Source organism: Tyto alba, unplaced genomic scaffold, assembly GCF_018691265.1.
Source record: "Tyto alba isolate M040663 unplaced genomic scaffold, T.alba_DEE_v4.0 Super-Scaffold_9, whole genome shotgun sequence".
In the NCBI taxonomy this organism is placed as follows: Eukaryota; Metazoa; Chordata; class Aves; order Strigiformes; family Tytonidae; genus Tyto; species Tyto alba.
Window position 1 is genome coordinate 24,136,862 of NW_024881330.1, and position 14,649 is coordinate 24,151,510.

Sequence of the window (14,649 nt, forward strand, 5' to 3'; positions counted from 1 at the left end):
GGATGTTCTCAGGAGCTACGTACAGCACTGCCAAGGAAGACGTCACCCAGTATTGCACAGAACAGAAAGCAAGAGTGCTCACTATCCAAAGTCTTGTTCTTTAGCAGAAACACCTGAAAACAAGGCTCACTCACACTGACTAAGCACTAGAATTAGGTCAGGACTGTCCCTCTACCTTTGCCTGTAGGCAGTACAGCAACATTGGAAGCTCTTCTAGGGACCAGGCACAAGCACAGAAGGAATCAAGCGGGACCACTCGCACCTTCCATAGTAATCAGTTTCAGACACTTGAAATCACCATTACTTGGCCCTGAAAAGGACTTAAAAAAGAAGTATGCTGACCAACTCACATGAAAGCTGTCCAAAATTACTAGCATGGTTACGGGCACATAGGTAGCAAGCCAGTTATTCAGGCTCAGGCAACACAATGCCAGTGGATGGACTTCTACAGCTAGAGTATTAAGAAATGTGCCCACAGGTATCTCTGAACAAATTCACAGCAAAGGCAGTTTCTTCTTTTGCAAGAATGACTGCAATCTAAAATGTCAGATATCCTGCTTTTGAAGTCTTTTCATATGAAAGTGCTTAGTACAAAAATTAGGTAATTTACATGGTCACTCTTGCTTGCCCAGCTAGAACATATGAAAATTAATCTAGTTTTAAGCAAAGTTGTTCAGTATCTCCTCTTCAGCCACTCATTTGAACACACTGGAAATACAAAGACAACAAGTGTCTGAAGCAAATGCTGCAAGGCCTTTCCAGCAGCTGTTGCAGCCTGCCTTTACCACTTCACTGAAAGAGTAAGTTAACTAGATGTTTTTGCAAGAGATTTCTGGGACATGGTATTTCTCCCTTAGAAAGACAATATCCTTGAAAGAGAATCTCCTAAAACACTTCTTTTCACATCAAACAATTCATAGAAAACATTAGAACTCTTCAGACTGCAGTTCTTGACAGAAAATGGCATAAAACCCAACCAAAGGCTCTGCCAAACCTTCCTGAACATTTGGAAAAGATTAAAGTCCAATTTACAGAAATTATTTTTTTTAAATTAAAATATGGAAAATTGTTCTTGGTACTTATATATACTTATTTGTATGCACACACACAGAGAAACAGATAAAACCCCATTTCTTACGTTAAGCTATTAATACACAAATAAAAGCAGCATGAACTGGCTGCTTAATGATGAATTTCATATATGTCATTAACCTGAGATTACGCATCAGTGTTAGCTAACAATATAGTTTGCTTCCTGTAGGGCAGCTCTTGATATAATCTTCACCTTACACTTTGCATACAAGTCTTAAAACTCAACATCAGATTTACTGAACTAAAGATACCACTATGAAAATGAGTAAGTACCAACTGAAAATATTTCAAAAATAAAGACCTTGAGCTTCTACATGAGCAAACAAAAAGCAGAAAGGTGGGCCACTGAAGTCTGTTAATTAGTCCTCTGACTTCAAGTCTTCCCATATTTTTGCTGTCACTGATCAGCGTATGTATACACTCAAATCGAAAAAACAGCACCACTTGTCCATACAGCCACATTCAATTGAACTACTACAATCCAGGTGAGAAAAACAGCAAAACACTGCTCCAGACCTGGAGCTAGCTTTACCACCTAAGCAAAAACTTTATAAAACTATACCCTCATAAACACAAGCCTTCTGTCTTCACTTTCAAAGTCCTTTATAACCTGTCTGCACACCCTATCTACCATCTCAATCATTTCCCAGTCAAGATTAATTTCTGCTTTCGGCATTCTTTGATGGCAGTGCTGATTGTCAGATAAGAATGTGTCTGATATTCTGACAGTCACACTTGTGGGCTGTTCTCCACTGCCTCCACAAAGTTATTCTATTCCTTCAAAACCTTTCTGTAATGACTCATAAAAGGAACAGTGCTTAATTGTCTGTATGCTGATCCAAACAACTACAGGGGCGCAGGGAAACTAAGTGCATGCTTGCATCTAACTGTCTTCCCCAATTCCATAATTAGTTATCCTTGGGGTAGAGACAGTTTTTCAGCTTCATAGACATCAGCATATTTCTGATGCACTGTGTCCTGATTAAAGGCAAGGACTCAAAACTGAAGCATTTATTACGTTTCTCCTTGATATTACATTTTTCCTTGAATCTCTTCATTTGAGTCAGTTCCAAGATTAAAACCCACAGAATTCAAGGTTGAAATAAAGATTAGTCTTGTGGTTAGTTATAACGTCAGGAAGGTGAAGGAGACAGACATAGGCTTGCCATTCTCTATTTGCACAGTCAGAATTTAAAGCCTTTGGTTTAGGTACAGAAGTACTGTGACACGGGGGGATGTGGGGGGAGTGGGAAGAGAAATGAGCAAAGAATTTCAAATGGCTTTAAAAAATTACGTAGAAAAGAAAAAAGTTAAGAATGTTCCAACAGGACAAAAAAGAAGAGAAGCTCTAGGAGAAAAAACAGCATCAACAGAGGTTTATCAGGTAGATTTCAATTCCAGATAAAAGTACTGAGGTTTAATATATAAAGATAAGTAATGAGAAAAATAAAATACCGGAACTTTAACCACCCTCTAAAACAATGCTTAACATACAGGAAGAACGGTTTCATGGGAGTCAATTACCATAACTTAACAAATATAAGTCACACAAGTCAAGGAAACTTCAGAAGCACATTTAAGTGTGCAAGAGCACATTTGAAATCATACTTACCAACATATTTAATTAATCTGATAATATTATAAATGGTCATACTTAAACCTCAGTGCCTGAGACGATTATGTTCGGCAGCAAATAAAACAAGCACAGTTGCATTAAGCTGACAGACATCAAAAAGCAATGCAAAATGCCTCACATCCAATTTCTACTTCAGTTACCGGCATTAACCAAATTCATAAGCAAAAGAGCATATACAAAGCATGTTCAACAGAACATGTATATCACTGGATGAACCTACCACTTACACAACATTTCTGCTTAGAAAAGAGTATTAGCATAAAACTGAAAGTTGAGCCATTAGTGTCTACTCCAAACTTTTATCTCAGGTGAAGAGATGCTGCAATAGCATAAACAACAGAAAAACAACCAAACACTGAAATTGAACTAGTGATGACATTGCTGTGTCATATGTAAAGCACAGATGTACAAAAGCATCCCTGTGGAGCTGATACTCTTCATAAAACATACAAAGGGATAGAGTTTTTTGCTCCCAAAAATATGTAGGGTCCACTGGACAATAGCTTCAAACAATGCCATGTATTTTAATCCCCATACACCTTCAAAATAAACATTCTTTGAAACAGTCCCTTTCCAAAGAATACAGATCACACTAAGTTGCTGTCAATTTTTTGCTCAGGTGAAATGATGCATGTGCTCATTAGAGGTTTCACCTGAGGAAGGAAATGTGTGATGAAGCCAATTGATTTTCGAGAACTAAACTAAACTTTCTTGCTAATTATGCTCTTCACTGATATGAAGTTCTTGACAGAACAGATCCAATTGGAACTAAATTCACCAAACATTCATTTTACTACCATTTTCCACAGAATTATTCTATTTCATTCAGGATTTTTACTCACTGATTAGAAAGACTTTTATGGTTTTAGCCAAGTACACTGTCACATTGGAAGCTAGAATACAAGAATTTGTCAAAACATTTTCTTTTTATGACACTTTCAAATAGTAATTTAAGAAATAAAATTCAAGCTGTCAACTTTTAAACCACATACTCAGAAAACAGCATAAAAGTGTTTTCATTTACATTCTTGTTAGTCAAAGATAATTCTTCTACGGCACAGACCCAAATTTTACCCTCCTGAGTGTACATACCACTGAATAATTTGTTCAAATGTCAGTTGCAATTTTCAAAAATCCTTTCTTGCCTCTGAATCTTAAACATCTGTAACAAATACTTGTTTTCAGAGTGCTTTACATTCGTGACACTTGACCTTTTGCTGTATGCACCACAAAATTTAAGTTTCAAATACCACGCAAGCAGGAAATCTGATCATTCCAGCAGTAGCCATCTGCATGGTCTGATATCAAATATTAGTTCTGGGTTGCACAAAGTCATGAGCTACAAATCTTTTTCTGCAACTTCTATAATTAGTTGCAATTTGCTGCTTCTAAAACACATTTCTCATGGAACATCTGGCCTTGAAATCTTACCTTAACATTGGAAAAGTACTTAGCATTTGGCTGTTGGTGTATGTACACATGTATATATGCACATATGCACATAGATTAAGTGTAACTACAGAATGCAAGCATATGCTTTGTGGGTGGCATATCTAGGACTAGAGATTTCTACTCCAGCAACAAAAGTCTTCTAGCTCTGGAACTGTAAAAGAAAATTACAAGAAATATCAAACATAATGGAAAAGTGTTTTCCAATGTTCTGGCTGGCTTGCATCTAATCACTGATGTTAAATGTTAACAGCTCATCAAGCACCCTACCAAACACTTGAGATCCTTGCACAAATTGGAATTTTCTTTTGCGTGATCTTTAATATAACTTGAGGACTTTATGTTGAAATTGAAATGTGAACAAGGTTTTACAACAAACAAACAAAAAAAGCCACCATTAAATCTCTCTAGAGTTAAAGCACCACATTGACTGAACAAACAAGTCCAACATTAACATACCCAAGTACTTTTTGTTAACTAAGTTAGACACATAACAAAATCAAGCCACTGCATATTTTAGCTTCATTGTGTCAGGAGGAAATCCTTCCTGAGCCTGTGAAACGGCATAATGGACAAATTATTCCAAGCAACTAAACAAAAAGCCCTTTGAGACCCTTACATGTAAGAAGTCTAAGTACACTCAAGCAAGTACTACAATTTCTAGAGCAAAAAGAGAATTACTCCAGGATCTTTAAAGCACTCCTTTAATAATAACAACACATCCTTTGAAAAATGCCTGGTGCTCAGCAGTGCCACACACATCTGTCTCAAGCAACCAGCACTGCGTCTTGGGAGGCAGAAGCTGGAAGCACTCTTGAAATCCATTTTTTGTCTAGTCATAGGAAAATTCCAGTAGAGCACTATTTACACGCTTTTACATCTGTACGAACACAGCTAATAAAGAATCAAGAATAAGCATAAAGGAAGATACTAGCCATGATGAGAGTAACAGTATTAGCCTCTCAAAAAATAACAGGGACTGAAACTTCACCTGCCTGATTCTTCAGATAGCTTTAAAGAAGGTGACCTATAGAAGCTATTATTCTCATCAACCTCTCAGTGCTGGAAAAGCATTCATCACGTTTCTTACCTGAGCTCCATCCTTTAATTTCAAGATGCATTCCATTGTATTGATAGTGATGACAACTGGTTCTGATCCCAATTTTGTCCATGGCACATGAATCCGAAGTTCATGAATATGCCCGCTTAAAAAAGTAAATGGTAGTTTCAGCTCCTAACAATAACAACAACAACAAAAAAATTGATTAATTACTATTGAAACGTATCAAAATTCAAGAGAAAAGCAGAGTTCTAGCACAAAACGTTAAGTCAAAATGTATTCTCCCTCCCCAAACCAGCAGTGTGCCATGAGGTTGGGCAACAGGCTTTGTAAGATTTCAAATAATGAAAGTGCTTAGTGTAAAATAAAGAAACAACATTATGTCAGAATTTTAAGTCAGCATTTTCAATACTAAGTATTCTAATGATGAGGCTTCAGTGATGATACCTCTTCTTAGCTTTCCGATTTTCTGACATTTTTGGCTATAAAGGGTTTAAAGCTTTAATGGGGAAAAAACAATGGCTGTCTTCACTTGGAGTTGCTTACAGACTGGTGTTTGTGTCTTCACCTTAGATGCTAGGAACTACAGGTGTGAATCATCTCAAGTTGAGAAAGAAGTGAATCTAAGTCTCCTAGATGCTGGTGATAGTTTTGGCCATTAGAATAGAGAATTTTCAGTTGTAAGGGACCTACAATGATCAACTAATCCAACTGCCTGATAAACTCAGGGCTGACCCAAAAGTTAAAGCATGTTTTTAAGGGCATTGTCCAAATGCCTCTTAAACACTGGCAGGCTTGGGGCATCGACCACCTCCCTAGAAAGCCTGTTCCAGTGTTTGACCACCCTCTTGGTAAAGAAATACTTCCTAATGTCCAGTCTAAACCTCCCCTTGGACAGCTCTGAACTATTCCCATGCAACCTGCCACTGCATAACAAGGGAGAAAAGAGGGAGGGGCTCATCTCAAAGTCCCCTCCTCAGGAAGCTGTAGAGAACAGTAACATCACCCCTCAGCCAAACTAAACAAGCCCAAAGTCCGCAGCCACACCTCACAGGACATGCCTTCCAGCCCTGTCACCAGCTTTGTTCCCCTCCTCTGGACACATGCAAGGATCTTCACATCCTTCTTAAATTGTGGGGCCCAGAACTGCACACATTGCTCAAGGTGAGGCTGCACCAATGCTGTGTACAGCGGGACAGTCACCTCTTTTGACTGGCTGGTTACGGTGTGTTTGGGGCACCCCAGGATGGTGTTTGCCCTCCTGGCTGCCAGGGCACACTGCTGACTTGCTTTGAGCACCCCCAGGCCCTTAACTGTTGTGTTTGTTAGTCAACTCAGGGGCATAAACCTCTGTTCAGAACTTCAGAATTTCCCTGCCAAAACTAGGCAACCCAGGGCTTAAGCACTTCTGCACCCTGGCTCAGCTTACTTACATCCTTCGACCCAGTACTCCTATGAATGCGTACAAGTTAAATAGGGAAGGTCCATGAAACTGATATCAAGCAAGCAAGTTGCTAGGGAATTTCAGATGAACATCTAGAAGTGGATCCAGAAAACCTGTTTACTTGCACTGCTTGACTCTAGACCTATTCCTGCTATATCGAAGTTCTCTATGAATAAAATCTGAGGACACGTGAATTTTACATTTAGTACCTGACATATATTATAAAATCTACTTACAAAATATTTCTGTGAAGCTAGTTAATGTCATTATTTGCCTAACATCTTTAAACTGTAATCAAATCTTAGTGACAGATTTTGAAAGCCCACTAAAAATGTTGATGTTTCTTAGTCACCATGTCATAAGTTCAGAGTTGAAATAACCACTATTGCAACTGTGACAGGTTGGCATCCTGAGATAGCCTCTAATTAGTCACCCAAAAGAGAAGTCATCCATTCTTATGTGCAAATATCTAGCACCATCACAGCAAATAGCTGTTAATAGGAGAAATTTTAAGGAACACAGTCTCCATTCCACAGTTGATACCTCCTCAGCTTTTCTACTGGTACTATGAAAAAGTTCATCTTGCATCCAAGAGCAAAGAGTAGATGAAGTATATTCACTGCTGACAAAATCTTCAGAGAAGACAACTACGCAAAACTATAACTCTATTTTTTTTGCAAAGGACAGCTTTCAGTTTGTAAATTAGTTTTGGGGGTTTAATGAGCTTTCATTAATTAAGTTTAAAAAAATCCCACATCTATCTCATGTCAGTGAAACTCTTGACTCCTACCTCAGCCATGCTTATACAAAGTCACATCTAATTTCAAGTCCCCATGCCAAGAGATGACAGTTACAGACTTTCTCATAAAAACAGTTTGAAGAAAATTGTTAATTTTTTTTTTTTTTTTTTTTTACAAAGTGTTTTTTCTTCATCTCATTCACTAATATACCAAAGGATTGTAGCTGAAAGCCTCTCTCCTAACAATTCAGCCTTAGGCTTACAATTAACACAAAATTTTAATCCAGAAAGTTTCAGTTAAGCCACTGAAAAGCAAGTACTGGCAGTTTAGCCACAGATGTTGCTAACCTGATCATACAATAAATGAAAAAGCATCTTATGTCCCACAGTTTGGGGGGGATGGGTGGGGGGGAAGAAGGAAAAGGCACAGCAATAAATGATAAAAAAATATGCAATTTAAAAATACCAATTCAGAGACAATGTTTTCATGAACAGATAGCAAACTATCACTATTAACAGTAACAGAAAAAAAAAAAAAAAAAAACAACTTTCCAGACTCACAAATACATCATTTTTATGTCACTCATCAATACCACAATCTCTATTTAGATCCTGACTTGTTTTACACAAGTGTAAGTTATGAGTTTACTTCAAAAGGCATTCCAGAACAGATCTTTTACCACTATTTGCTGGATGGATTTAACACATGCTTATTTTTGTCTAGTTAACTAAAATACTGAAAGAAACATTCGTAGGTAGTCTTTCAAAATGAGGTGATATAACCAAATGCACAGCATCTTTAGAAGACAGTCCTTCTTTCTCAAAGGAATGTTGTGTCTTTTCAAAGATATAAATGTTGTCTCACATCCTAATTGCACAAGCAAGTTTCCTTAATGCAATGCAAAGAAGCCTTTGTTGCACTATTTCAACAGACAATACAAATGTGTGCAAAATGTAGTAACTTATTCATAATAAAACATAACAAAGACCATTTTTATTCTTCCTCCCTTTCTGTGCAGTCTTTTCCCTTTCATTAAGTTCTGCAAGAAATTCTTAATGTATCTTTTGCAATTATGACTGATGAGACTTTACATTTTAAATTTTACATTATATCATATAAATTCTACAAAAAAACCTATGATATGGCTGAAAACAGACTCCTGGGCTTGACACATAAATAACTGACTGACATCGTGCAAGACAGCAGACTAGCTGATCATAACTCCCCTTGCCCTGAAATACAAGACTCTCCCAAACTTTGGGGTGATAAGCAAGTACTGTTTCTTCCACTTCAGTATTAATTCAAACACCCTTTCTTCACATTCAAGGCTATATTTCACAAGTAACCCAGTGGCACATAACACAGACACCTACAGTAAGGATATTTTAATGCCCTCATTTCCTTAAAATTATTTTAAGTACATTGGCATCTTCCATATTTCTTTCTTTCTAAATACTTTCAGATATGAGAAGTTGACACTACAATAAAACTCAATAATCTTTAGATCAAGTTCTCCTTTGTCTTCCAATCAAAGACTGCTTTATCTTCCCCTTTGAGTTTGTAAAACAGCTAGGATAATAAGCTACAGTGTTATGGAAAGATACACAACAAAAAGAGCTCACCGCATATCTTATCTCTTTAGTACCACTGTGTCAACAGAAATATTACACACAAGCTAGTTACCAAGTTCATAGGTAGTTGTTACCCTACTGACTTCATATAAAAGTTGCCAGAAGTGCTTAAAAGGCTTCTCCATTAAACAATATTTAAATATTAATTTTGAAGTTTAATTACAAAATTCTTTCTTGAACTAGTTTTTGTACAGTGTGCCAGTTATTATGCCTACATGGAAAATTTCTTGGAATGCTTAAGTCTTCTAGAAATTGAATCATCCAGGATAGGAAAAAGCTAATACAAAAATTTTATTAATCTTCAACCAGAGATAATTATTATAAACTTAACTGGCTATTCAAAGAGCAACATAATTATGCACAAAAGCTACACTGTACCTAGAAGGTTGAACCTGAGTACACACTAGTACTCAGCTTTCACTACAGAATTGATATAGTAAAAAGAAAAAAAAATTTTAAGGGGGGGGAGAAGCAGAGAAGGGAAGGGGCAGCAGGGAAAGGGCAAACCGTACAAGTTATTGCAATAACAGTCAGCTTAGTTTAGTGAGAGCATACAAAACATACAAAAAAAATACGTAAAAACATTCAAAGTATTTTCAGGTACTGAAACGTTCTCTTTGGGTTTGATAAATCTTCTCTGTCAACAACTATATTACATCTGATTTCAAAAGGTACTGGTTCCAACTTGGTCCCAAAGTAAGATCTTCTAGAAGACAGGCAACAGTTTATGCTCTGTTCTTATCTGTTCTTTGGGATTCTGTTTGGTGGCCAGTAAGAGCACAACATGACATTGGAACACTAATATCAGCTGAAGTGTGAGGATCGAGGGGAGAAAGCACAGACTTGTTTCCAAATCTGTTATAAGGTGCTTTGACCATGTCGTTTAGCACCTATGCTAATGTTCCCGAATAATCACGTAAAGTTCCACAAAAGCTGCAACTCTGAAAATATTTAAGGCTCCAGACAAAGACAGCCCGGGTGTATGCATTTGTATCCAAAGCCTAAAGCATGAAATTAAGGCTGCATTCATGCCAGGTAAGGAACAGGGAACCAGGCTGGGGTTAGCAGCCCAGGACAGAAAGGATTTTAGAAGAGCAGAGCAGTTTAGGTGACTAACCTTGGATATTATGAGCCCATCCAGGCAGAGAACACAAAATAATATATACTGATAACTTTTAGAGACTTTAGCTTTTCAAGGAAGCTCTTTACCTGCTGCAAAGGCTTGGGGATGTTGTTATTACCACATACTACATACCCAAAGAGTTTTGCTGAGCTGGTATAAAGCAGCATCGCTTCCAGAAAAAGGAGAAAGACGTCCTAAATACAGTCTGCAGGTCCAGGCAAGTTCAAAAGAATAATAAGAGCCAAATTAAGATCCCTACATGTAACATAAACACATGGCCAAATAATGTGAAAAAAGAACCTGAGCTAAATTTTGCGTTCCTCACATATTCAAATCCCCATTCAAGCTGATAAGAATGAGCACAGGTATATATGGCAACATTTGCCTCTACAAGAGCCATGACATTAACAGACTGCACTGGATATTTAGGTACCCTGCTGATACACAGGCAGACGAAGGGGAAGCCAGGGATCACCCACCAGCACACTGCAACTATTTTAAAGCGAACAACAGAGATGATGGCAGCAAAATCCTAATAGTGCCAGGTGACATAGCAAGTTCGATATATCCATCCCAAGTCACCATTCATTATATGGACAAACTTTCTCCCTACATGGTATAGCCCTGGAACAGTTTACCCAAACAGGAGGTTTTCACAAGCAAGGCAGGAGATTTCAAGACTGAACTGGAGAAAACCACAAACTCATCTGACATACAGCTAGCAACAGCCCTGCTCAAAACAGGAGGCTGGACTAGATGACCTCCAGAATTCCTTTCTGATCAACGCTTCTCTGATTCCATAACATATACATTTTAAAAATACTTTAGACATTCACAGGAGGAACACAGCCTACACAACTGAGGTCTAGTATCCACTTCAACTGTACGGACAGGCTGTACCAAGAAAATGAGGAACTAAAAGATGGGAGAAAAGATACAGAGGCCACCAAATACTTAATGGAAGACAAGTCAGGCTCTTCACAGGAGCACAGAAAATAGGACAAGATCTCTTGAAAGATTGTCTCCTCTTCCAGAACAGGATCAGAGAACCTTAATTAATCATAAATATTTCTTTCACATCTTAGGCATCTCCTGACAGAGACATAGCATCTCCTCCAGTGCCTCATAATCTGATTAAAACATGAAAAATTTTCCTTGATGTCCAACCTAAGACTCCCTGAGTGAAATTTATTTCATTCTTTCTTGTCTCACCTTATTTTATTCAAAATTAAAACCACATTCCTGTCCTTTGTGGCACCCACTGTGAGGCATGAGGAATGAGAGATAAGGATAATAATTGGGAGAGGCAACATCCAAAACATGAACTGAACAATGTTAGTGGAATAATCATGGGAATTTCAGTTGTAATAATTGTGGCAGAGGGATGAAGGCTGGATTGTGTACTTTTGTTTGGCATTGTGATTATGTTATTTTTATTTTGATGTGGGCAAGCTTTTTTTATTGATGTGAATTGTAATTCTTGAATATGCGATTCAGAGAGGTGAGGGGTGGAATGTATTAGGTTTGTGTGAGGTGGGGTTTTGGTAGTGGGGGAGTGGGCTACAGCAGTGGCCCCTGTGAGAATCTCTTCAAAGCTCCCCCAGCTCCAAGTCAGACCCACCTCTGCACCAAGGCCAAGCCACTTAGCGACGGTGGCTGCACCTCTGTGGTAACATATTTAAGAAGGGGAACTTGGGAAGAAAAGGGGTTATCAAGAAAATACCTATGCAAACAAGGTGAGTTGAAGAAAGGAGGAGGAGAGGTGCACCAGAGCAGAGGGCAGGCTGCCCCCCTGCAGCCCACGGAGGTTCGCGGTGGAGCAGATGCCAACCTGAAGCCTGTGGAGGACCCCATGCCAGAGCAGGAGTCTGCACCCAAAGCCAGGACTCTAAGGGAAGCCCACAGCAGAGCAGTCTGTTGCTGGGAGCACTGCAGCTCACAGAAAGGACACACACTGGAGTCATTTGTGAAGAGCTGCAGCCCGAGGGAAGGACTCGCATCACGGAAAGTTCCTGGAGGACTGTCTCCGTAAGAGGGACCCCACGCTGGAGCAGGGGAAGAGTGAGAGAAGTCCTCCCCCTGAGGAAGGAGCTGCAGAAACAACTGGTGATGAACTGACCACAATCCCCACTGGGGGAGATTATCTACCTCAGAGAAGAGGTAGATAAAATGGGAGCAAAGCTGAGCCTGGGAAAAAGCTGGGGAGGGGAGTGGAAAGTGTTTTTAAGATGTGGTTGTATTTCTCACTGTCCTACTCTGATTGGTAAATTAGTGGTGGTGGTGTTCAAATTAAACTGATGTTCTTCTTCCTTAATCAAGTCTGTCTTTTGCCTGTGACCATAACTGGTAAGTCATCCCTCCCTGTCCACACCTCCATGACCAAGCCTTTGTTCTAGTCTCTCCTCCCCAACCCTGAGGGGGAAGGAGTGAGGGAACAGTTGCACGGTGTACAGTTGTCCCTCTGGCTTAAACTATGACACCTGCCTATTTTATTCTTCTTCCAGTGGCCGTATTGTCTAAATCTCCTATTATTTTTGCTGCCTTTCTCTCACAGCTCCTTGACTTGGACTACATCTGGGCACAGGACTCTAGCTAAGACTCACTACACCATGCACAACAGAAGACAGCTTTATCTGCCTAAAACACTCAACTCATTAAGTTGTCAGCTCAGATAAGCACAGAAGGAAAACAGCCCCTCCACCAAAACTTAACTAGTTCATATTGACAGCAGGCTCCAAATTCTGTACCAAGGGTTTTACTTGGTCAAGCTTGACTTTTTAAAGCTAAGTTTTACAGAGCCTCTGATCTAATCCGCACAAACCAGATGATCAAATCCATGCCTCAATTATTCTTAAGTTTAGATACAACTGGAATGACGAAAACCGGGGTCATAAAACAATACAGAGAACACAAATCTGTGTTTACTATGTATAATTAAAAAGAGATTCTACATTACTTTGTGACATTTTGAATTAGTTATTATACGCAATTTAGTTAGCGTTTGTACTTTAAAACAATGGTTACTGAAAGAAGAAACGTGTCCACAAAAAAAGCCTTTCTTTTCACACCCCATAACTTACAGAATGTGCAAAGAATTACCATTCATTACTAAACAAATGGCATGGAACTAATGCAAGAATAACTAAATGCAGGGGGGAAAAAAAGGACTTGCATAAGAGGAAAAACAGTGAGTACTAAAAGAACATTTCTCTGTGCAGACCAATCTAAATTATTAATCAACTTATTTTAAAGACACAGACTGTAGCTACTGTAAGCATAACATACCTGTTCAAGTACATCCAACTTTAACTCAAGTTTACTAAGTACAACATCTCCACCCCAGAGTGACAACTGTAGATCTGAAGGCTTCAAGTTCTTTATGTAGCGATTCACATAACTCATCAAAATAGGAGTTACATAAGACTCCAGCATTCTGCAAGATTTCTGTATTACAGGTCAAGCACTAGGAAAAAACACAAGACAATGATATATTATTTATAAGTCAGGCTAATTTTCTATAAAGCAACAGTCACATTGTTGGAATGTATGAAGAATTATACTTCAAATTCTGCTTTCTAAACATATATGTCTATACGTAGAGATACATATACTTACATATAAAGGTGAAATATATACCAACATGAAAACACATTTATTTGCATTTACGAATTTCCAGCTTATATACACAGCAACTAATAACTGCCTTGCTCACTATCAAAAGAAGAGACAACCCAATCAAAAAAAAAAAAATGGAGAAGGAAGAGGTCAAGCAGTCTACCGTACTTTCATATAAAGTTTAAATGGCAGAACCCCTGTCCCTTTTAACTGGTAGAAGCCCACACTAAAAGACCACCCCAGATACACCTCGCCGATTTGATACCTTGAGTACCGCGTACATGACAAAAACGCCAGCTTCATGCCACCCTTAACTCGGAGCAAGCCATTATCCTTCCTAAGCCAAGCTGATGCTACACGAACGCTGGCCACCCCTCCTCCCCGCTCCCAGCACCCCCGCCTTGCCTGTCGCACCGAGGAGACCCTTCCCGCCCCCATCACCGCCGCAGCCTCTCCCAGGAACCGCCCGCCCCTCCGGGACACCCCTCACGCCCCCCTCCCCCGGACCCACGCTCTCTCAGGACCCCTCTACCTGCCCCTGCACACAGCCCCGCGCCCCCCGCCCTCACCGGGCCGGCCGGGCCGCGGGAGCCCCGCGCCGCCAGCTCCGCCGCACGGGCACTTCCGGGTTGGCGGGGGCGGGTGCTCCCTCCCAGAGTCCGCCGACCTCCCACGTCCCTCGGGCACCCGGGCTCGCGCTTCGGCCGGGAGGGTTTGGCGGCAGCACCGAGGCGGGGCCGGAAACCGGCCCCTGAAGCCGGCGGAGGTGACGCGCTCTGCCAGGAGCCGGCGAGCGGGAGGGGGTGACCGGGCGTTGCGCCGGGGGCGGGGCGGGGCGGGGCGGTGGTGGCCGTTAGGG

The 14,649-nt window shown here is 39.9% G+C and overlaps 1 protein-coding gene across 3 annotated transcripts in view; it reads right to left on the reverse strand.

Moving 5' to 3' along the window:
• VPS13B (vacuolar protein sorting 13 homolog B) overlaps positions 1–14,454 on the reverse strand; it is a 471,233-nt gene extending 456,779 nt beyond the window's left edge. For all 3 annotated transcript variants that reach the window (XM_042785990.1, XM_042785992.1, XM_042785989.1), the window contains exons 1-3: positions 14,360–14,454; positions 13,461–13,638; positions 5,268–5,411 (exon numbers count right to left, since the gene is read on the reverse strand). In XM_042785990.1, the coding sequence (XP_042641924.1) occupies positions 5,268–5,411; positions 13,461–13,607 (291 nt within the window). In that variant the 5' untranslated portion in view covers positions 13,608–13,638; positions 14,360–14,454. The remainder of the gene's footprint in view (positions 1–5,267; positions 5,412–13,460; positions 13,639–14,359) is intronic.
• Between the last annotated feature and the right edge of the window lie 195 nt (positions 14,455–14,649).